This window comes from Sciurus vulgaris (genome assembly GCF_902686455.1).
Source record: "Sciurus vulgaris genome assembly, chromosome: 12".
Classification (NCBI taxonomy): domain Eukaryota; kingdom Metazoa; phylum Chordata; class Mammalia; order Rodentia; family Sciuridae; genus Sciurus; species Sciurus vulgaris.
Window position 1 is genome coordinate 26469052 of NC_136473.1, and position 25793 is coordinate 26494844.

Genomic DNA, 25793 nt, shown 5'->3' on the forward strand with positions numbered 1-25793 from the left:
CACATTTTTTCAAAATGCAAATACATTTACTATGGTTATATTGATTAGTATTATAATGATTTGCCCATTTTTTCTTGTTTGTATAGCAAGTCAAATTATTCTGGTTTCTATGCTGTAGGGTAAAGAAATTTCAAGACTTCTTTATGTTTAGTATCTGAAACAACTAGATTCATCACTTTAAGAAATAACCAGGACTGGGGTTGTGGCTCAGTGGTAGAGTGCTTGCCTCACATGCATGGGGCACTGGGTTCAATCCTCAGCACCACATAAATAAATAAAATAAAGGTATTATGTACATTTACAACTAAACCAATAAAAAAAATTTAAAAAGACAACCAGTATAAAATCACAGGGAAACAAGTAGAATATTTTATTAAAATACACAGATATATAATGAAGATAGTTACTGATTCTGATTCCATGAAAATATTCAATATATTCAGTGAGACTGGGGGGTGGGGTAAAGGTCATAATTACACTAGCATTTCACATCTCTTCTGTTTTGTCTTTGCATGAGTTTAGAAGATGCAGTTTTCTATAAACACCACATATTGAATCAATCTTGATCTTGATGCTACTGTTTGAGATGATGAGATATGGTTTCCAGGCTTCCTGATGTTGTGCCATAAAACGGATTTGAAAAGGAGTATACGGAACTCTAAGGAGGAAATACACATTTAAAAGGTCAGGAGTGCAGGCATTAAACAGGATCATGCAGAATGCAGTAAGTTCCTGGTGGATTTCCTGTGGAGAAGCTAAGGGAGCATCCCTTAGTCTTTTACCAACACCCCTAGCACGTGCTACTCAACCTCTAACACAGAACTAGCCAGTGTGTTCCCAGGGTCCTCTGGATGGAGGTCCCACTACCTCATGGTCACCTCTGGTAGGATGGAGGAATGCAGTGGCTAGTATTTTGAGGGATTTTTTTTTTTTTTTTGATGCTGGTTTCACTAAGCCTACTATATTGAATTAAGTTAGGTTAAACAAAATAAACAAAAGTATTTTTAAAAATCAACAGCATCAGGTCAGTAGAATTCAGGGTTACAGAGTATATCAGAAAGTCTATAATATGGGAACTTCTAGAGAACAAACTTTTTTTTTTTAGGATAGTAGAAAGAATCAGACATTATTACCCTATGTACATGTATGACTACATGACTGGTATGATTCTACATCATGTTCAACCTGAAGAATGAGAAGTTAAACTCCCTTTTTGTATGATGTGTCAAAATGCATTCTACTGTCAGGTATAACCAATTAGAACCAAAAAATAAAAATAAAAAATAAAAAAAAGAGAGAGAGAGAGAGAGAGAGAGAGAGAGAGAGAGAGAGAGAGAATGGAATCTAGAGATTAAAAGAGACTTAAGAGATTTGAATGTATATACCTTACATGGATTCTGATTTTAAAAATACAGTAATAACAACAAACATGAAAACCCCAACAATAATCTCCATCCTTATTTGTGAGACAACTGAAATAGGTTGAACACTAAATGTTTGGTGGGACCAAGAAATTATGGTGGAAATTTTCAGGTATGACACTATGGTTATATTTGTTCAGAAGTCATTTTTTTCTTAAAGATACAAGTAAGGTTTTACAGATGAAACTAAGTGACATTTGGAATTTGCTTAAATATTCTCCAGGGGTCAGGGAGCAGGTGGTAGGAGAAGTTAAACATCATTCTTCTGGGTTGGTCATCATTGATGTTGGTCGCTGGGTGCACGACAGTTCTTTATACTCTTTCAATATCTATAGCAGAAAATAACTTTAACCAGTCTTCTTTGAATAAAGTCTATTTTGTTCTGTTATAATGTCAAGGAAAGCAAGCTTAGCTCAATTAATATAAAATCATTTCTTTCTGAAACAATAGAAATCAAAACAGCAATAAAGTTTAGAAGATATGACAGGTTTTCTTTCTCTGCTTTTACCGAAAATAAAAAAGGAATGTGAAAAAGGGAGTGATTTTTCTTTTATCAGAATAGAAAATAACAAGAAATCGCTTTGAAGTTTCCCGAGAGTCATCGATTGCACTGCCATATGTATACACAGTGAAAACTAGCTAGAAAGCACACTGAAAGCTGTGTCTTTGATTTAGATCTCTTCCTGTGTGTGCTGAGACCCACAGACTAGAACTCTGGAAAAGCTGTCTTCTCAGTGGAAAATAAAAAATACATATTCTTTATTATTCTTCCAAGCCACTCTTTAATTACTGCAAGTTTGGGAGATATTAGTATTTTAAAAAATGTAAAAGAATTCCACTTAAATTTCTATAACAGTTGTGTCTATCAGCAATTAAAAGTTAATCTAAGTTGAGGGTAAAAAAGATGACATTTTCTTTTCTTTACTAAAATTGAAAATATGTTTAGATTACACCTTCCTACTTAGGCTTGTATTTATCTATTATTCATTAAGTAGGGACAGACTTCCCTTTTACTCTTGTCTTGATTCACTTGACAAATCAAATTAATTCTCTCTATGTCTGGGAAATATCTTCCTTCTTATTTTTGTTTCCTGCCAAAACAATACTAACCATGTGAAGCACATCATTATTGAAGAAAATACAGAAATTAAAAATTCAAGGGTTATATTAGACTTCAACCACATTACCTAGTCTCTGAAACTACTAGAAACCATCTGATCTGATCCATCGCTACTCATTTTTCAGCAACAACAAAACAACAAATTGTTTGACTTATTTTCATTAAAAATACTAAGGAGAAATAAAACTTTGGTTTTCTATATCCTCGGTTTTATAAGAGAAAGAATCAAAGATAATAGTTCTGAAGCCAGATGTAAGTCACCACTCATAGACAGGAGGAAGAGGTGTGTCCTGACAAAGCATATTTCATATCCAATGAATGCTCATATTACCTATGAAAGAAAGGGACGTGATGTTGGTCAAGGTGTATAAAGTGTCAATTATTCAGGACGAATAAGTTCTGGAGAACAAAGTCATGATATTAACACTGTACCATATACTTGGGATTTGCTGTGAGAGTAGATCTTTAATATTCTCACCACACACATGAATTGAGCATGTGAGGTGCTGGAGATGCTAATTAGCTTGATTATGGTAATCACCTCACAACATATATGTGTTTATTAAAAATCACTTTGATAACTTCAAAATATACAGCTTTTATTTGTCAATTGTACCTCAGTAAATCTGCAAAGAGATAAATCAGACAATGAAATAAAGAAAGAAAAAAGGAAAGGAAGGAAGAAAGAAGGGAAGAAAGAAAGGAAGGTAGACAGGAGGGAGGAAGGGAGGGAAGGAAGAAGAAAAGAAAAGAAAGGTGAATTTGTATGTAGGTAGCAGAGAGATTTTCCCTGACATTTTTTCTCTAGCCTGACAGGGGAACCCCCCTCCCCACCGCCCCCAGCAAAGGGCCACGAAAGATGTAAAGCGTTTCCATTTTTGCTTTCCTCTTTGTTTTCAGGTAATGACCCTCACTAACCACACTAAGTTTAAAGTGACCACAGAGTGTGATCCTTCCTTTAGTCTTTTGAGAATAAACTAAAGAACACTCAATGAAAAGTTATTGTGAATAGCTGAGTAATTCTCTGTGGGTTAAACTGATTTTTTCCAGATTTCTCTCTTTGAGTATGAACAGTGACCACAAAGCCATTTAACAGTGAACTGACTTTACAAGGAGATTGAAGTTGTATTGAAATGGAAAATTCTCATTGCACATTTTTAGAGACTGAAACTCCTTTTTTAACCCCCAATCTAAATAACTCCACTGAAACATTTCTCTTAGCCCTGATTCAGAAACACATCCAAACAAAATTAGCTGGGTACGTGTTTTTTCTTTTTTTTTTTTCTCTGTGTGTGTATATGCGTGTGTACATATGTCTCTGTGTGTTTTTGCCTCTGAAATAATACTCTTTATCATTGCCACTTACCTCTATTTTCTCTGGGTTGCTCCAGTTCCCATAAACTGGATTGACAAAGGCACAGTTACCACTTCCCTCAGTTTTCCTTAAAACACACAGAACCAACAAAAATAAATGTTAATAAATAAGTATTGAAATGCAGCAAAGGAGAATTGCAGGTTGTTGTTTGTCAGGAACCTTTGAGAGACACATTGTCTAGCCAGCATACTTATTTTCATGAATTTATTACCATAAGTAAAGTTTTATTTTTTTTATAGGACCCCAAGACAACCAGCAAATGTAATTTGAACTCTGAGTATTTGGATCCAAATAAACCCAAGCAAATAAAAGTGGCATAAGCCGGTCTTAATATTGATTTCTTAAAATATTACTCAAGTAATTCAAATAACACAGCATCAGACAGAGCAATGTAAAACGTGGCTGAAATGGTTATAGGGAAAGGCCATCAGAAAGTTCATTAGACTGCAAGAGAGCAAGACCACCACTTCCTGAAGATGATTTCCTATGACAGTGGCTATCGTAGAGACCTGTACCACATGAGCCCTAGTCTTCAATATTTTAGTCAGTAAATTTAAATTTGGGTGTTTTTCAGATTTCTTCATTTTAATGTTTCCTTTCATGAAAATTATAAAAAGACATGTCCTCAGTAATCTCACATATTGGAGTCCCATGTAACTTACTATAATTATCTGAGTGCCTAAATGATGATCATTTTCTTTTTATACTTCTTAGATTCCACAATAAATAAGTAGCCCTCAATATTTGGTTATAACCAATGAAGAAAAAGTTTGCATCACAGGAACAAAAATAATCAATAACTAAATATACCCTAAATATAGACATAAAGAGGGTTTCATGCATGCATGTGCTTGTGCACACACACACACTTACACAGACACACAACAGAGAATGGAAGACCAATTTTGGGATAATTGTTAGTGTCTTAAAGGCAAGTAGGAGGAAAAATACATATAGTACATGAATATTTTTGACTAACTGGGGAATAATGACAGTCAATACATTTGTTAATAATGTATCCCTAATGTATAATGTATCCAAAATGAAAAGAGAGTAAAGAGGAAGTTCTTGCTTATTTTATTTTTGTTAAAGAAAATTCTCAGAGGCTTGACTTCCTGTTGTCATCTATCAAAACCACAAGGTCCTTTTCTAAGAAATAACAGCATTGCTGAATCTAAGAGTCTAATCTGTGTAATTATGTTTGACTGGCAATACAGTCTCCCTCAGGAGTCAGTGTCTTCTCAGGTTCTGATCTCCACAGTTTTTAAGCAATTGACTTAAATATGGGACAGATTAAATATTTCACCCTCAGTGAGGCTACATTTTGGTTATTGATGAATAGCACTACATGTAGCTATTTTGTGGGTTATGTGAAAAGTCAAAGTTGCACACTTAAATGAGTCAACAAGTATGTGCTAATTCCTTAACCACTAATGGAATACTTATGAGTTTCTCCAATTACACTGAATAAATCATTTTTGACTCTTCCAAGACGAGTCTATGTTAAGTTCTCAGAGTAGTAAACTCAGTAAATGGTATAGTTAGTGCATTCAGCAGGCAGGGTTATTCTCAAAGTGGAGACTAGGAAGGAAAGAGAGGGCAGTTTGGAAATGTGTCAAAATGCCAAAGCAAGAGCTTGTCAAGAATGATGAACATGAAGTAGGAAAAATCAAAACAGAATGGAAATTAGCAAGTTGGTAAATATGGAACATCCAGAGACACCAAGGACTGAGGAAAAAATTAAACTAGGCTGAAATCAGGCATGAAATCAAAAGCAGGAGGAAACTCAGCCATAGGGCTAGACGGGACAGATGGTCCAAAGTCCAGGCAGGCAACTAGAAACTGAAGGGACAGGCTTGGCAGTCGACTGCATAGAATTGAGGCACAAATAGCCTGAAGGGTCTTAATGTAAGGCAATCATTTTGGCTTGGGACTGCTGAGACCCCAGATGACCCAGGCCAAGACTGGCAGGTAGAAGTCAGGTAAATTGATAAAATATTCCAGCCATGTTAATTTACTATCAAAGCTACTTTTCTTTTGAAAGGACTTTAAAGTTTTAAATAATTTTCTATGAAAGTAAAAATATTGAAGGTATCAGATTTTAGGGATTGGGTGACCCCAAAGTAGGAAGATGGCCTGAGGGTAGAAACAGAGGAAAGGGTCAATGTGTGAGTAGTGGAAGAAGACAAATTATAAATTCCTCCTGCTTCAAACTTTATTAGCAACCTCAAACTACTTTATTTTTCCCAGATCAAAGGTATGGCTCTCCATTCTTGGAAATCTCGGGATTATTATGTTAAGTCTCAGTGTGTTTCTATTTATAAGGTAAAATATCACACACCAACCATAGATACTTGCATGAAGTAAAATTTTCATGCCATTCTACATATTTACTATTTTAAATTTTGCTATAATTTTCCATGTTCATAGATCATCTGTTTGATAACCAAATAAAAACTTCACTTAAATGATAGTTCCTTAGATGAAGGAAAACATACTTCTTTGATTATGAACTTTTCTGCCAGTTTTTACCCTGAATAATGGCAATGGTAAGTCTGCATCAGGCTAAATTTCACTTAACTCATTGTATCTGTCAATAAGCTCCTAAAGAGATGAGATTCTAAAAAACATAACCATCTTGGGAAATGAGCAGTAATTAACACAGAAATTCTGAGGGAGGAAAGAAAGATGCATGGATCACATTGGTTTGCCCCCCATAACTTCTCATGATTCACTTACATTATTATTAAGATCCTTTCCTATCCAGTGTGTGCAGCATTGTACAATGTGGCCTTCTGTGTGGGCTAAAGGCACAGAGGCAGGCCAGTGCAGAACTAGGATAATTCTGATGGGAATTTCCAATTTTAATTTAGTGAGTATATGTTTACATCAAAAGGAATTAACTTCATGACTTACTGACAAAATTGTTTCAGTGTTGACAAAAAACATGGAGGTATTCCTAATAATCTGAAATTATTGGAAATGGGCAATGAAGAAAAACAAAAAGAATAAAACAAAAACCCATGTATGTTGCATCCAGTAAACATAACTTTGAGATCAATGTTTAGTTTATATTATTTGTTCTCAAAAGCTTTATTGAGATATAACTCATCTACCATAAAATTCACACATTTCAAGTATATAATTTGATGGTTTATGGTAACATGATTTTTATTATTTTTTTGTTACTAACCTTGAAAATTGCAAAATATAGTAACCCCAAAATTTTCCCTTTTAACTGCTTTTAACTTACAATTCAGCATCATCAATTACCTTTGCAATATTGTGCAACCATCACTTTTGTTTCCAAAATGTTTTCATCGCTTGAAACTGAAACTCCATTATCATTAAGCAATAACTCCCCATTGCTCTCTCCAACTAACTCCTGGTGACCTCTAATCTAATTTCTGTGTTGGTGAACTTCCCTATTATAGGTATCCCATATCATTGGAATCCCACATTTGTCTGACTTATTTCACTTAGCATAATGTTTGCAAGGTTATCAGATCTTCAATCCGTCCATTGTTTAACAATATCCTACTGTATGTATATGCCACATTTGGTTTTATTCATTTGTCAATTGATGGACACTTAGTTTATTTTCATCTTTCAGATCTTGTGAATAATGTTGCCATGAACATTGGGGGGTAAATAACCATTTGAGACTCTATTTCAGTTCCTTTTGTTATACACCTAGAAGTGAAATTTCCGAATCACACAGGAATTCTATTTTAACTTTTTGAGGACCCACCAAACTACATTATTCTGTACCATTTTAGTTCACCTCCATTGATTTGTGAGAATTTCTATTTCTCCCCATCTTTGCCAACATTTGTTGCTTTCCATTTATTACCATTATTCTTGTTGTCATCCTAGTAAGTGTGAAGGGGAATTTAGCTATCATTTGCATTTCTCTAATAAGTAATGTTGAATCTCTTTTGATGCGTCTATTGACTCTCTGCAAATTTCTTTGAAGAAAATGTCTATTCAATTATCTATTCAATTACTTTGCCCATTTTAAAATTGGGTTGTCATTTTGTTCTTGAGTTACAAAAATTCAAGAGATTTATCTCATCAGATACATGATTTTCAAATTTTCCTCCACTTTGGCTTTTAAGAAGGCTTTGATCCATTTTGAGTTAATTTTTATATATGATTTGAGGTAGGGATCCAAATTTATCCTTCTGCATGTGGAAATCAACTTGTCTATTAAAGAAATTATTCTTTTCCTATTGAATGGAGTCAGTACCCTTTTCAAACATCAATTGGCATAGATTATATGAGTGTATATTTGGATTCAGTTACATTCCACTGATTTATATTCCATTTTCTCTTGCTAATACCAGTTTCTTTTGTTTACTCTAATTTTGTGGTAAGTTTTGATTTTAGGAACTGTGAGCTTCCCAGCCTTGTTATACTTCAAGGTTACTTTGACTATTTAGTATCACAGAAATTTCACATGAATGTAGGATTGTTTTCCATTTTTATAAAAAAAGACTGTTCAAATTTTCAGAAATATTTCCTGGAAGCTGTATTTTGCCTTGACAACATTCCTGTCCATGAACTCAGGATGGATTTCCATTTACTTAGGTTTTTAAATTTTTCTTTCAGGAATACTGATTAAATTCATTCCCAAGTATTTTTTTTTTTTCTTTTAGATGCTAATTGTCAATGAAACTACTTTCTAAATTTGTTTTTCTGATTGTTCATTGCTGGTAAAACAAAGCACAAATGAATTTTGAGAGCTGATCTTGTACCTTGTATGTTCACTGCTCAACTCTAGCAGTTTTCCGGTGGATTTGGGACTTTCTGTATATAATGTCATTTTTGAATAGAGAATATTATTCTTACTCTTCCAATGTGACTATGTTTTATTTATTTCTCCTGTCTATTTATACCAGAAAAGGTTTCCTTTCTGATAAACACCTTTATCTCTGGCTTAGAGGGACTATAAAACTTTCCCTAATATAAACAGAATTCTAATTCTAGTACAATGGGGAAAATTGTCATGTCAATGCTTGGAGTTTTAGAGTAGAATCTGTTTGCCAGTTAACGTGAACATCTTTAGATTGGTAAGTAAATAAATGTTTATCCAGGCTGAAAGGAAACAGAAGTGGTAGTGATCACAGTTGTCACTCTAAATGTTGGAGATTGGCTCTCAGGAGGGTGACAAGGGAAGAGTGACAGGACAATGCCCGAGTTACAAATCTATACTTCAAGAGAAATACCCCTATATAAACATTGTACTTTTATCAATATTTTAACCTACTTTATAATTTATCAATATTATTTACTAAAGTGCCATTTTTTAGTATGAATGCATGGTTTAACAATTTTTCTTAATAATAGACACATTTTTTTAAAAAAATGCTTTTTTAGTTGTTGATGGACCTTTATTTATTATGTGGTGCTGAGACTCGAACACAATGCCTCACACATACTAAGCAAGTGCTCTACCACTGAGTTACAACCCCAGCCCAACAGACACACTTTTTAGTAACTTACTAATCTGCCATTTTGTGTATCTGAGAAACTAACTGGTCCATCTGGTTAGTCAAATCCACCAATACCTATGCCCCCCTGCCATCTCATGGGAGTAGAGCTATCACATATGTTCATATGTTAGAGTCAGTTCAGAAAATGGTTAGAGAAAAATAAACTAAAAAAAACAAATAGAAACTTTAGAGGTTAAAGAGAAAACCTTGAAAAGGGCCATGGATGATGTTTACTACTACATCGAGGTAGCTCATGTTATAAAATTTTACTGTCGGTATCATGCTAAGTGAAATAAACCAAATCCCCCAAACCAAAGGCTGAATGTTCTCTCCGATATGCAGATGCTAATACACAATAAGCAGGGGAGAAGGAAGAATTGAAGTTCATTGGATTAGACAAAGGGGAATGAAAGGAAGGGAGGCGGATGGGAATAGGAAAGGCATTAGAATGACAGACATGACTTTCCTACGTTCATATATGAATACATGACCTATATGACTACATAGTATGTACAACCACAAAAAAAAGGAAGTTCTACTCCATGCAGGTATGTCAGAATACATTCTACTGTCATGTGTGACCAAAACCAACAAATTAAAATTAAAAAAAAAAAAACTTTATTCTCAAAACCTGTCCACTTAGACATAGAACCACAGTTTCTGAAATTGGAAAAATTATGACATAGACATTACAGGGATCTGAAGGAATGAACAACATAATTCATGTATCAGATGATATTTGTTGTTTATATATGTGTAGAGGAATTTGCTCTCACACTTTCACTTATGAACTAATTTCTATGTATTACTCCTGAGAGTCCAGATAATATCTTAAGATCCCAGACATGACTGCCATGAGTCAAGTCCCTGAAGGAAACTGATGCTCTACAATGTGGTCACTCATTCTTTAAGATGGTGGAATGACAGAATGTTATTTATGTTACTTATCATCTTTCAAATTTATTTATTGAAATTTATCCAACATTTCTAGGATATATACTAAACACTGTACTAGGTCTTAGACTTACAAATTTGATCAGTACAGGGCTTCTAGGATTTCTTTTTAGAGGGTGGGAGCTGCTAGATTCTGTCTCTTAGATGAAATGAGATATTTATGCAATGCCCACCACAGGCTTGAGGCTACTGATAGTTGAGAGCTATTCTTTTGACCTTCTTTGTATTCTTTTCTCCTTTTATAATTTCTTACTTCTTTCTCCTGTCCCCTGAAATTTAAAATTTAAATTAAAATTTCTTTTAAATTTCTTACTTCTTTCTCCTGTCCCCTGAGCGCCTGTCCCCTCCTATCCTGTCTCCTGTCTTATCTTGCCCCCTCCACCCCCAAGCTTGGAATCAATGAAATCAAATTCAGGTAAGAGAATAGGAAGACATAAAAATTTGTAATAATAATGATAATTATAATGATAATACATCTATTCATTAATTTAGAGCTAGAAAGGATCTTTGCAATCATCTTGCCCATGACTTTTTGTTTTTTAACAGATGGGATGATTGAGAGTCTTCCCTCACTGAACTATAAGTCCTTTTGAGGATGACATATCTGCTTTGCACATCGCTCTGTCCCAGAATGTAATGAAGTGCCAGAAACACAGTAGGAATCAACAGAAGGTTTGCAGAAAGAGGAACTTAATAAATACCTATGGTCTGAAGGTCTAATGATGGAACTTCATCCAATAATCCCCATCTGCTCTGTACCCTCATCCTTATACCCCAAAATATCAGCTCCCAGAGAGGAAAGACAATTCATTTTTACTATTCTAGTGGATGTATATTCATATTTAGTTTCCCTTTCCACTTTGCCCAAGATCTTAAGTAAGCCAGGAGCCTATTTTGTGCTGTCTTTTCCCGTTTCTTTTACATCTGGGTATGTGGCAGCCCAGAGCAGTATCTGGGGTTTTCCCAAAGAGGACTGAGGATAGGCAGAATTTTTCTCTTTCCATTACCTGGACACTGGAAAAGTCATATGACTAGAGAAAAGCTAATGTGATATTAATAACTCATCTTACAGCACTTAAAAGTAAAGATCTGTGTCTCTTATTTGTATCTTGATAAATGAGGTATATGGAACATCCATGTTAAAATATCAAGGTCATTTTGTGAATTTTCAGGCTATGAATCATTTGACTTATTACTATTGGTGAAAGATGTTTTCTATTCATAAAAGTAATGTGACATTTTTTGAAGGATGCATCTACCTTATGAAATATAATCAATTCTCTGGTGGAAATGGAATTAATTTAATCTGGGTATCATGTTTTTTAACTTAAATCTGGTATATCCTGATTAATGGTGAATCTGAGGATGTCCCAGAGAATTAAATCTCAACTCTACTCTCCTCATTTCTACTTCTGTCATTTCGAATTCTTAAATTTCTCCAAATTTCTAGTTGTAGGACTTGAGGAGTCTTAAGCCTTCCTGAATAGGCTAATCTTTCAGATAAAAGAAATATAAAATACAAATTTCAAATACACGTTTCTATGGTTCTCCTTTTACACACCTTTTTTTTAGTGTTCATTAAGCATACTTTCTCTGCCAAGAAGAGATCTTTTTAGAAAAACTTGTTTGTTTGTTTGTTTTTAAACCAGGGTGCTATTAATAGTTATTTTTCCCATCTGTTCCTAACAATCAGAGTGATGATCTTTCATTTGTCTGTTTTTACTCCCCTATTTTATAACCAATGAAATAGGGTTTCTTGGTGTGTTTGTCTGCTCCTTGTTAACTTGGAGTAAATGTAGGAGACTGGGGCACGGTGTTTCCTACGCAACTGTTGTTGTCAAATGATTCTTGTGCATCATCTTCTCTCCAAACCTTAGACAAGTTTTATTTTACACCTGGTTTCTGATCATTTACAGAACACATTTTAGCCTGTCTAAATAGACTCTTTTTAAGGAAAGTTATCTAAATTTTATCCAAACTTTAAAATTTAGAGACAGATTTATGGCACCTTGCAAAAAATAAGCACCATAAAAGATCATAGAGCAAGAAACATGTAGGAAGTTAGAGGAAACTGAGAGCAGACAAATAGAAAGGAGTCAGAGGCAATAAATGAACAGGACACAAAAGAGCTACCGTCAGAGTCTATAGATCTATTTAATGTAGGATATAGCTTTGACTTTAAGATTAAGGAATCCAAATTCAGTCCAGACAATCAATTACACACATCACACTTTCAAAAAAGAAACAAGCCAGGTGCTCAGAAGCACATCTAACATTTACTGTGTGGATCCCATTACTGTAATCTAGTACAAAAAAGGAACAAGGTCCCTAGAACATTATTTTAGGAAAGCAGCATGGTTTTTACTAGGTGGTTGCAACTAATGTCCTTCAAAATCAGACTGAAACTTTGCCAAAGTGAGCTTTAGGTAAAGCTACATCAGAGAAACTGTTGACAAGGAGGGAGAAGAAACTTCGTGGAGATCTTGAAACACAACAGTGATGTAGAGAATTTAATTTGGGGAACTTTTTCATATGTTCACATTTATGATTTTAAAAAGTCAACATCTATAATTTTTAGTGCACAATGACAATAGGGTACATTAAATCTGTCATAAGAATCTACAGGTAAAGTAAAATTGTACAGGCTTATGATATTAAAAGAAAGAACAAGTTGAGTCTATTCACACTAGTGTGTATGTCTCAAAAATGCCATGTTATCTGACTACTGATAAAGAAAAAAAGAGACAAAATCATAGGGAGAAGAAAATGGAAACAATCAACTATATAATGGTCTGTTTTTCCTGCAAGTTAATGATTCTCATTTTTTAAAGAAACAAACAATCTGGGGGAACCAAAAAAATAAAAAAAAAGAAAGAAAGAAAGAAAGAAAGGAAACAAGCCAATTTGAAAAGGCAAAGATAAATTAAAGGAAATTTCTATGAGCTTAAGTTTTCATTCCCAAGTCCTTAAGGACCAAATGTGTGGGTGAAAAAGTTCAGAAAGAATTGAATTTTCACACACAACCAGAAATGCCGCAAAAGGGAGAGGAAAGGATTAATCACCCAGAGCCACAAAGCCAAACAATTGGGATACCAAATTTTGCTGAACTCATTCACATGATACAACAGCTGCCATATTTTTCTGACACTCTTTTCAGGCAGGAAATAAATACACTGACCACAAAACCTGTCACTGTTTAAAGCACTCTGGCTGTGGCAGAGTTCTTTAATGGGAACATGCCCAGGAATATGGATGCAATTAGTATGAATAAAGCTGACCCAGGTTCCTGTAACTTAACCTTGAGGAAAAAACCCAGGCTGCCAATGAGAACTCACTCAGTCTTGACTCTGTTTCTTGAGTGCAGCGTTAGCAAATTCACAACCACCTAACATAAACCAGATGCAGAGGAGGAGAGTCCCTGTGGACGTAGATTTAAAAGCACGCTTTAAAAATCTTTTTGGACCTAGTAAAATTAGCAGGAGTCATTCATTAGGAAATAATTGGGAGGAAGACAAAGGAAGAAAGAGGACGATCACAAATTATCAATAAGAATAATGAAAAATTAGATATGACTTCAAGGTCTAATACTAGGAGAATGGTTAAATGGTGATACATGCACTTGAGACAGCACCATACGGCCCTTTCAAGAAATGCTTTAAAGACTATTTTGTGGTAGAGGACAATGTGTCTCAGATAATGGTCTGTGGACCCCTGAGTCGAAAGACCCCTTCCAGATTCAAAACAATTTTCATATTAATAACAAGACATGCAGGTAAAAGATTCATTCAAAGTTCAAGACAGATCAGTGTTTTTTAATTAGAATTATTCACTGGGTACATTTTCACTGATGGTTTTAATATAGTAGAGGGAAAAATGGCTGGTGTTTTATTATTCATCAAAGTCGTAGTCCGAAATGTATGTTGCATTCTTTAGGACTATGTTTGCAATAAATATTTTTAAAAGTCACTTTGATTTGGATAAAGTAGCAAACATATTAACTCTCAACTCTTCAGTACAAGCCTTTTTTAGCATCCTGAGAAGTACGCATAAAAGGCATTTTTAAGGAATATTAAGTTACAGGTATATTTTTTTGTAGGAAAGCACTGTGGGAATGAGTTGCATGCTAAACTAACCACTTTTTTCAAGGAGTAACCCTGTTACTAGGAAGAATGATTGACAGATATGGTTATTCTAAGTAGGGCACTTGGCAGACATTTTCATAAAGACAAATAAAGCAAAGCTTGTAAATCAAAGAAAACACTCGAGAATATCTATTGATGAGAAAATTAGAACTTTCAAACAAAAATAAAAAATTTTTAAAAACTCCTCTGCTTTCTACTATGAGCATGATGTTTCCCAATACTTTGGATTGACAGCTATTTTTATTTTATTGCATAATGAAATGTATTAACACTTGACAAACTGCATAAACCACTGAAGTAATATTTTCTAAATGAAAAATGTATGATATTACAAAATCATACATAGGTAAATAACCCATTTCAAGTAGATATAGACCAATAAACTTGTAATGATACTAAAATCTTATTGGTGGTGTTTCAGATTCCACATTACAAATATAATTTAAACATCACAATGTCATGTTTTGAGTAGTATATAATTATCTATTTTAATTATATGCCAAACGATTAAGCTATACCTCTCTTTTTTAAATATACTTTTATATAAGGTTGAATTTTTTATACTTCAACAAAACAACATATTTCAATGGTTTTAATTGCAGAACTAGATATTAGAAACCCATGCCAACCCTCAGCAAAATTATGATTTAGTTTGTTTTACTGGAGGTTTAATTGACTCATTTAATTGACTAACATACTTTCCCTGCACTAAATTTTTGCTAGCTATCTCTTCTGAAAATAGTTTCTTTTCCTTACCTTCTATGTATGTGATACCTCAAAGCCTCAAAGTTAGTAAAGTTCATTTTCCAGAAAATGTTATTTACCTACACTTTATATATTATAATGTACACTTTCATAATACTACTTTTGCTAACATATAGTAGATTCATTGACATAGTAAATCAATAAATATGATTGAAAATATTTCTTAGTTTTAATTTCTCTATTGGTAAAATTTGATAGATATAGACCACATTAAAAATGTTCTTTGGGATCCTTGATAATATTTAAAGCTGTAAGAAAGGTATCTTGTGACCAAGACATTTGAAAATGGTCAGCATAGGGAAATAAGGAGAAAAGAAAATCACACAAAGTAATTTCAGATTTCAGGGTGACAAGTGTGTATGTGTGTGTGTGTGTATGTACATTAATAAAGTTAAGAAGAAGATACATCAAAATGTTAATGTTGGGGTCAGGAGATTAAATGTGATTAAAAACAAAGCCAAAAACTTCCCCTGGTACTTGGTTGAATTCACCAAGTTGTATTAACAAGGTGGTTGTGTGTCAACATTCTCAGACAGGGGACAGTTTTGCAACTTGGAAAAGATCACAGGGTGTTTCTGTTGCATGAGCTCTTCGCCTCCACCCAGGTCTGCTTCTTCTAAGTTATTTACCTAAGAGCTAAGATATCACTCAGAGCTGTGATCTTCACTTTCCCTTTGTCGCCCCTCTCTTATCATCTCTAGTTGCCTGCTAGTCTAAGGGCACTCGTCAGAGTTTCCAGATGGGTCAAATTTTTCTGATTCCTGTATTTATTCTTGAATGCCCTCCAGAAACTTTGCTAACTCTGGGGCCAGATCAACCAGTTCTCTGTACTCTACTTTGTATTCATTGTGCATTTTATTATCAGGATGTATGGTACTTTCTCTTGTTGGCATTTTTCCAGCTAAATTGCTATATGTGAAAACTAATTCCAATTTCCTGATTTAATTCTCTTAGATACATAGTTTCTTTGGTTGAAATTGGATTGCAATAAGGCTGTCTTCATGATTATCCTTAGCAACCATTTGTAACTTGCTTCTTTCTAAATTGTTTAGACAATTTCAACTTGACAATCTATGTAAGAATCTGCCTAGAAAAATGGACTTAGTGACATTTATTTATGTGCAATCATGTCTCTTACACTTGAAGATTAACTTCCCATGGACAAATTTATTTATGAAATATAACATTACTCAACTATCCACTATGTACTGTACTTCAGAGCTACTCAGAGTGTGGTTTGTATATAGCTTTGGTTTTATCTATTTATTGTTTCATGATGAGATTAAAAAATCAAGAGAAAATATTTAGCAACATTTACTGCAATTTGACAGAATAATTTTGTATCTGCTAATGCTAAGAATAAGAAATCTGGACTAATATTTTGTGTTTTATTTCATTTTTCTAATAATTATTTAAAATAATATATTATAAAAGCATTGGCATATGATTGATTATGAATAAAAATAAAAACAACTTTTTCTTACCACATACAGTTTGAGCAGCCCCATTTCATAGCAGGATGTGTGCTAATATTATTAAACAATCATTTACCTGGTTGACTTTTACTTTCCATTCAATAAGTTTTTGATAGCCACCTCATCTGAAAATATCCTTTTCTCCTCCTTTCTCCTTAGGAATGTGATACTTCAACATCCCACAGTCAGAAAGGGCTAAGTATTTTGCAACTTTCTCCAACCAGAATGAAGTATTTTTCCATGTAAATTACTCTTTGTGAAAACTCAGTCTAATTTCCTTATTGAATTTTTTTAGACACATAATCTGTTTGATTGAAAACTGATTGCAATGTTGAAGTTAATTATCAGCCTCTGTGATTTCCCTTAGCAATTGCCTAGCAACATTCTTCTTTCTCTTTTAGACAATTAATTTTAAGTTGACGACCCTATGTAAGAATCTATCTAGAAAAATGATCTTATTTCATTATAACTCCTGAATATATCAAATTCCTCTAAATATGCCCCATTTTGAATTTATAATACATTTAGTTAAAACTGTCCTGGATCTATGAATAATTTCAGGTTGTAAGACAATTAAAAAAAATTGGAAAAGCAATAAAATTGCATTTATTTGTAGTTATTTCAAAACTAAAAATAATAAAATAAATTATCACACAAGAATATAATTAGCTCTTTATATAGATTTCTAAAAATTATTATCTTAGGGCTATAGCACAGTGGTAGGACACTTGCCTAGCACGTATGAGTCTCTGGGTTCCATCCTCAGCAATTGCTAACAAATAAAGCAAAACTCTCCCTGTTGAATTCCTATTTATTAGCTCACCATTTTTCATATCTAACTTATGTTTTATTTCATACTAACCACACTATTCTCGATTACAGTCTGTGCCATTACACACATTCCATTTTCCTGACACGTCTTCCTTAGTTGTTTGTTAGATTGCAATCTACCTGGGTGATACAGCATCTCCCCACTAAGTCCCTCCTCAATTTCCCTACCTGATTACCTTTACCTCCAAAACACGGTTACCTTCTTCTTTCCTCTGCTTTCTGTGATGAGACTCTCTGCAGTTAGCATAAACTTACTGCAACATGGGATGACTTGCTTTCACATACACCTCCTTCACTAGATGTAAATTACTATTCGTTTTTATATTATTAGCAGCTAGCATGGTGACTAGCACTTACTAGATGCTTAATAAATATTTGCTAACAAATGCACAAATGAATTGCTAGAGTTTCATGTCTAGGTGCTTTTTCTTCTTTTTTCCAAGGATGAAAGCAAACTGGTCTTGAAGGGCTATTGTCAATCTATCCTTGGATTCCTCAGTGAGCTTGGAATTCCAACACAGTAAACAGGATCTGAAGTTTTAGGCAGTCCTTGAGAATTTTTTTTTAAGGAAAAATGGTGTGACTGAAGATTTGAAAGCCAAGAGTCTTTCTGGAGAATAACAAAGCAGATAATTAAGCAAAATTAAGAAACCAATCTCCCCCAATCTCTATTCACTTAGCAACATTAATAAATCATAAAATGTAAAATTCTGAATCTCTATTTAAAGGTGCTAAATATATTTGCTATATGCTATGGTGAAACGATATGATTTACTGCTAATAAAACACCTCCCTTACCTTTACTGCCTTCCTGGACTTTATTTAAACCGGTTACCTCTTCGAAGGAACATCTGATTCTCCTTCAATACATTTATCTACTCTGACTGCTTGAATATGAAGAAACAAAGGCAATTTAGAAATATGTCAGTGGCTGGAATGCTGTGTTCTTGCTATGTAAGATTTATAGTCACCAGAAGGAAGATGTTAAAAAGTGCCTGTACTACTGTCCCATCTCTGCTAGAGATATTATACAGGCAAAGTAACAACAATGAAATCATTGTCTTCAAGTCAAATAATTAGAATATGGGACTGTTAGAGATTAAAGTCATCTTTACATTTTTAACATAGACATGATTCCTTAGACTATTTGGAGTTTATGTCCAGTGACAACAGAGTCGAATAAGATACTTAACAACAACAACAGCAACACACATAGACATTTGCACACACCAGTGAAGTTTGCATCATTTCATACTTGTGTTCCTGAGACACTTTGTGCAAATTGATTTTGTATAATCAAATAATGCCTTAAATGATCAGGTAACTGGTTAAGCAATAGTAGCTATTTACTTTAAACGGGAAGTCACTTTGAGTCCATGTGAAATTTCTTTTATGGGGTGTGGGGGTGGTAAATATGACTTACTTTCTTGAAAAGAGTTACTCTTAAAGTCATTTGGATGTGACCTCTCTAGAAAAATAGAACAATAATGACAATATTTCTATAAGTAGAATCTGCAATCAAGTTATCAGATATGAGGATGCTTTAAGAGACTTCAGGAAAAAACTCCCATGCATGACCGTCTAAAGTAAACAGTCTAGTGTGAGGACTATATTGAACAGACTGAACATATTCATTTAACAAAGTAAGTTTCCTGCCTCCATAAAATATTCAGATATTTTTTGTGCTCTGTTTTTTCCATAGATTATGAATATTTATACTTGTAGGTTTTTGATACTCTCTCCTATCCCTCATTAAAAGTCTAGGATTTACAATTCTGATCATGGACTAAAATTTAGCCCATCATGGAGCCCAGTAACAACAACTCTGCCAAGGGGCGTACAGGTAGGTATCAGTTGTCAATTCTTTAGATTTCCTTACATCAACCATATAACAGGAAGATCATCCAACTTTGAAGAAAATCCTTCAATATATCCAACAAGGACATCCCAACTTTTTGAGTCACCTACGGGGATTCTTGTATGACTAAATTCTGGAGCATTAAGGCCAAGTAAAGTATTGTTTCTGGAAAATAAAATGTTTATTTGGGCTCCAATACCCAAGTGTAGACAGGCTGAGAAATCAAATTTTAACAAATATTTACTGAGATGAATTCCTCTCTGTCATTTGTTGAGCTTAGGGATATAAATATGAATAGGACAAGGATTTGCCATCAAGATGCTCACAATCTGTTATGGGAGAAACTAAACTAAAAGTCAGTGAACTGGATGAAAACAAGCTTGAGAACAAAGTACTCTGGAAGCTCAGGAAGGAATGGTTAATTCTTCCCATGGTGACCAGGAAAGGAGGGCAGAGTCACTTGTTTCGAACATGGTCTTTGTGAAAGAATTACTGTTATATGTTTTATTTTTATGGCAAAGAAAAAAGTAAACCCAGCATTTCTGGAAATTTGTTCTATCCCCCTTTGATCAATAAATCCTCTGTGTTCACGATTCATCTGGAAAGATGGCAGTTGGTATCACAAATTCTATGTCTTGGACCTATTCAGCCTACAGAGACTGAATCCAAGACTTTGATGTATTATTGCAAATCTGCAGGTCCTACCCATCTGATTTTTCATTTGCCCTACATATTATTTATGAAACACTCACCATATGTTAAGCAAGGGGCAAGACAAAACAAACAATGCTATCCCTGCTTTGTCCAGAGATTTTTCAGCAAATAAAATTACAACCTGGTCCCAGACATTGTTAAACATCAGTCAATTGTGTGGGCAAGACCACCCTGCAGATTTGCCAAGTGGCTCATCTAATCTTGAATTATAAGTTAGATACCTAATTTTTTAAATTAAGTGTTAACTTGGGGAACTGTAGTACAAAGATACTAGTAGTAATTCAGTGAAATTAAAGGTATTCTAACAATTGAAATGCTTAATTCAGTTGCATGATAAGCAGAGAATATTTAGGCCCCCCAAAAACTGAGCCCTATATTCTTTTGCAATCAGACAATTTCAAGACTGGGGAGAAATACTTTAAGATAATTTAATTTATAATTTCTCATATGTAACCAGCATAACACTGGTTATATAAGAGGTTAATTTAGACAACACAAATATTTTAATTACATAGCTGCATTTCATACTAAAGGTATAATAGAAAACATTAATAAATGGCATATAAAATCCATGATTTCCTGAATATTTTTGTTTAGGAAATGATTATGCAAAAATTAATAAAATTAAATCTGTTAGAAAAAAATATCATTTAAAAAATGCATTTACAACCTAAACTCTAGGAATAGCCCAAGTATGATAGAAGTCTGGGGAAAACTGGTTTAGTCCAATTTCATCATTTGATATGTAAGAAAATGTAGGATATCAAAACATATTTCTCTATTACCCAAACCTATTTTCTTCCTGAGTTTTGGGGTCTCAGCATTATCAACCATGCAAGTATAAAACCCTGGAATCATCATGAATACTTGCTTTTTTCTGACCTCCTCTAGTGTCAGTCTCCCCAGTTTTCTAGGCTCCATTATCTCTCATCTGAATCTCAGGAACAGGCTTGTGTTTTTAGATTGACAATCTCTATCTTCACATTTTCTAATCTATTTTTAACACTATGCCTTCTTTTTTACAAACCAAGTTATTTTTTGTCATTCTTTTACTTAAGACACTTTCCTGGGTTGTATTAGGCAGCATCCTGGTGGGAAATTGCTGACACTCAAATTGGAAAATTTGAGGAGTGTTTGATAAACTGACAATTTACAATGATGTGACCAGAATATAGAGAAATTATAAAGGATGGTGCAGTACACTGAGCCAGTAACATCAGGCTTGTCACCATCTTAAGCTGGAAGTAGGATAAGACAGTGTAGAATCTACTGACAGACTCCTCACTTTCAGCAGCCAGCTGTAGAGAGAAGGTTAGGAATACCCAGACCTTCCTCCCTTTCCTCTCCCAGTATGCTCAGCTTTGGCCAAATACAACAAAGTCAGAGGACAAGAAGGCCTGTTGGTGGAATTCATTAAAGCCAGTTTTTACGAATGTCTCTCTCCATTCTATTTTGGAGGATGGATTTGTTAGGGTAGACAGAAGATGATGCTTGTCCTTTTGTTTCTTTATTTAAAAAATAAACTGAAATCTCTCTAGTGGGCATTTAAAGTCCTTAACCACCTCTCTACAATATACTTTTACAAGGGTAATCTACTTGATTGCCTCCCCACACTCTATAGCTACTTGTACCATTTTTGAAACCACAAGGTTCCATGTTTTCTTTTATGCTTTGGAACCCCCTTTACTCATTCGCAGGTTTCTGGATCCTTCTGATCTAAATACAGATGCCATCTCTTCTTTAGAGCCCTCAATGCCTCCATCTCAATTGCTGGCTATCACGTGGCCTTTAGGTAATGTCTCAAGACTTGTCCTGGGTGTCTCTCGTTCTGCCTCTAAATATAAGTTCTACCTTCATCAACCATTTGGAGAAGAAAAAAAAGTTTTATGAGTAGTAGTCAGTTTTATGAGCATGGGAAAAATATTTTCTTTTCTTTGAGGCCTCTCTTGTGGCTCTTTCTTCTACTGCTATAGAACAAGAAAACAAGGGTGGGAATTAAGGGAAAATTATCAGAGGGCAGGTTGCTTGGGGCTTCCTTTAAAATAGGAAAGAAGAAAAAGAGAGGAGAAGGAAGTAAGGGAGAAAGAGGGGAGAAAGGAACCACCTTGGTGGTCCAACCCTCTTTTGAAGGGTAAGATTTGAAAGACCTGTTCTCAATTTCTTTTTTCTGGCTCTAAGTTAACATTTGACAGGTTGTCAGAGTGTGGCCGAAATATGCTCAGGGGATTGGGATTTGGGAGTAAAGTTTGTGGATCTTTAACTGTGAGAAGAGCTGTATTTCTTGCAGGTGAACACAGGTGTGGACATGCGGAGAGATCACAGGTTTTGTATGCATTATGAAACCACCTTAGCCATTATGCTAGTGGAGTTCCAGTTTGTTAATGCTATGTATTCATTTCTGGGACCAGGCCAGGCTTACCAGTGACACTCTTGCTTAAAAAGCAGCTGAACGCCTTAAGGCATAGAGTAAGGAAGGTTTTGATTTTTGCTAAGAATAAATATTCATTGCTGGGTCTTGGTTGGGCCTATCCAGGGATCTCAAACTTGAATAGCAGCTAAACTTCTGTCTTCAAAGATTCACATTATCATACCAATTCTGGAAGAGAGAATTTAATATTATAGGTATGGATATTTTATTTAGGGACCATGTGCCACTCATTTAAGAATTTCAAAGAATAATCTGTACTCTCCATTGGTATATGGGCAGCAGGTCCAGGATTTGGGATTCTAATCTTTTCTCCTTCTTTTCTTATTAAAAGCACAACCAACCATCGTTCTCTTTCATTCTTTCCTGAAATGTTATCCTGTAGGATTTTAGTTTACATTTCTATCATTACACTCATCAGAATCAAACAATAAAATTGAGTATGAGCCAGAAAGTTGGGATATTAATGAATTCTTCTTTCTGCGCTCTGAAGACTGGCACAAAAGAAAAAATAAATAAATGTTTGTGCAATTGAATTAGGAGACCTGCCTAAACTTACATGCACAGCTTATAACATCCTACCCAAGAATCCTTCCAACGTGTGCATACTTACTATTATACACTAGATGTATACATTGAAGTCCTAATCATTAAAGTGATGGTATTAGGAGGTGGGGCTTCTTCAAGGAAACTAGGTTTACATAAGGCCATGAGACAGAGCCACCATAATGAGATTAGTAAGAAAAGAAAGAGACACCAGTTCTTCCTTTCTCTGCCCTGTGAGGACACAGCAAGAATAAAATCTACAAGCCAGAAAGAGAGTTCTCCTCAATAATCAAATCTCTGGTACCTACATCTAAAATTTTACAACCTTCAAAACTGTGAAAATAAATGTCTGTTGTTCAAGTCACCCAGTCTATGGTATTGTGTTATGGTAGCCTGAGCTAATTTAAATTCTGTGAAATTATTTAGAAATATTTCAGGCCTAAACCTTTCAAATAGTTATTCATATAGACACTTTTATTTCTTAATATAGTTAAATATGTTTCTTTATTTTTAACTTTTATTATTTATTAAGTTAGCACAATATTTCAGCAGCATATGCCCCAATGCAGGGTAAGGAACAGTTATTTATTGTGATTTTTGCCCTAGGCAAACACAATAAAGTCCTAAATAGGAAAACAGCAATTGTAAACCAGCTGCAATCAAAAGAAGAATAAATAGTTCACTATTTGTATCATTTAATCTTGATTTATGGGTATAGATTTGATGATCACATCTCTTTTCTCTTACTATAAACAACTTTTAAGACCACCATGTTTGATGAGTCCTCTAAAGTGTCATGAATAAAATTCCAGTGCCTTTTGGACCAGATGTAGTAGATACCTTACAGAAATCTTTCACAATGATCATATTGGCCCCTCCCTACCACTACAGGACCTTGAAATGGTCTTCCTGTAGTCATGTGCCTGTTATTTGGTCCTGCCCCATATTTTACCCATGTGTGTGTGTGTGTGTGTGTGTGTGTTTTGTTTTGTTTTGCTTTTTTATCAGAAATGGAAATTTTACCCAAGTTGACTCATCAGAAGGTTTTCCTTTGGAATATGCAATATGGACAATAAGAGAAAGAGACCATCACTCTACATGGCTGGGAAGGTGATATAGGGCTAACACTCATACTTTAGTGAATACCTTTTGTTATATGGACTGTAGAGGAAATACACCTACAGAGAGAATCACAAAGCAGACCAACAAAAAGAGGCAGAGGAGAGAAGCACAAGAAAAACTGACGTGTCTTAGGTCTTTCCAAGCCCCCAACTCATTTATTCTTACCCTTGAGCTCTATGAGGCATCCTGTGTCTTTCCCCTAAATTCTTTATTTTGATTAGGATGTCTGGAGCTGTGTTCTTTTTCCTGAAATCAAAGTGGCAAGTAGCTAACAGAAGGGTCATGGAAAGTACACTAAAATCCAGGAAATCAAACTTCTAACAGCAACTTTAAATGGCTTGTTCCTGTGCTTAGTATTGTCTAAGCATACAATCTCCATCTCTATGTTCTTGAAAAAATTAATTAAAAATTTTCTTTCAAGTTACTGAAGGATCTCATGTGCTACAGATTTTTTTTTTTTTTTTTTTTTTGTACTAGGGATTGAACTCAGTGGCATTTAACCACTGAGCCACCTCCCCAGTCCTTCTTATTTTTTACTTTGAGACAGTATCTTGATAAGTTGCTTAAGGCCTCACTCAGTTTCTAAGGCTGACTCTGAACTTGCAATCCTCCTGCCTCAGCCTCCCCAGCCACTGGGATTACAGTAGTGTACCTCCATTCCCACATGCAACAGATCCTTTTTGTAAAATTTGATAAAAAAAAAATCTTTTGGTTAAAGTTTATTTTGAGAGGGTGATAATTTCTTGCTCACATTAATTACTGAATCTTTAGGTTTGGACATCATTTTCAATGTGAACCACTGTTATTTAACTATTGCTTGGTCAAATGGTTCATATAACTTTAGGAAAAACGGACTTGTTTGGAAATTCAATGTGTAATATTTTTATTTGAAAGTAACCAGTGGGTACAGACAATGGTTTCTGGTGATGCTAAAAAGTATAAATACATCTCCATAAAGTACAGGTAATCTTCAATAATCACACATTGGGTACTAATTAGCATGCAATGCTAGGGTCTTGGGGAAAGGAAGATAAGGATTATAAGGAAATAGGACTTTTTAAAAGGAAAAGTTGACTATGTAATAAGTGTGGTAACCCTGTTGTTGAGAACAATGTTTTGAGTGACTAACCATGACAGGATGGCAAAAAATACTTGCATGGTTTCAAAAATATTCAACTACATGGGAGAGGATTTGAAAAGCCACATGATTTTGGGGAATAGTGAGATTTTTCTCAAGAGCAGGGTGCAGAAGAGTGGAAACAGCAGAAAATTAAACTTGGTTAGCAGCCCTTAAACTTTGTCATGTAAATGCTCCCTAAAATAATTTTGCAAAATTATGCATCCCCTTTTACATGTTAAAGTTACTACCTAACATTTATAAATTTGATCTTCCTAAAATATTTGATATTGCAAAATTCTTCAGATACATTTTCATAAAATTTTGAGAATTTAGGTTGAACTCCTTAAAATTCCAGAAATTATTAACTGGGCAATCTGACATAAATGACAAAGCCAGTCCTGTTATTTATCCAATTGTCTCTATTAATTGT

General features: G+C 34.4%; 1 protein-coding gene across 1 annotated transcript in view; it reads right to left on the reverse strand.

Moving 5' to 3' along the window:
• Nucleotides 1-355: 355 nt before the first annotated feature.
• Nucleotides 356-25793, reverse strand: part of MALRD1 (MAM and LDL receptor class A domain containing 1) — a gene marked incomplete at its 5' end in the record, with an annotated part of 672621 nt that continues 647183 nt past the window's right edge. The window contains 2 exons of the mRNA XM_079107637.1: nt 356-658; nt 3908-3983. Of these exons, the coding sequence (XP_078963763.1) occupies nt 575-658; nt 3908-3983 (160 nt within the window). The 3' untranslated portion in view covers nt 356-574. The remainder of the gene's footprint in view (nt 659-3907; nt 3984-25793) is intronic.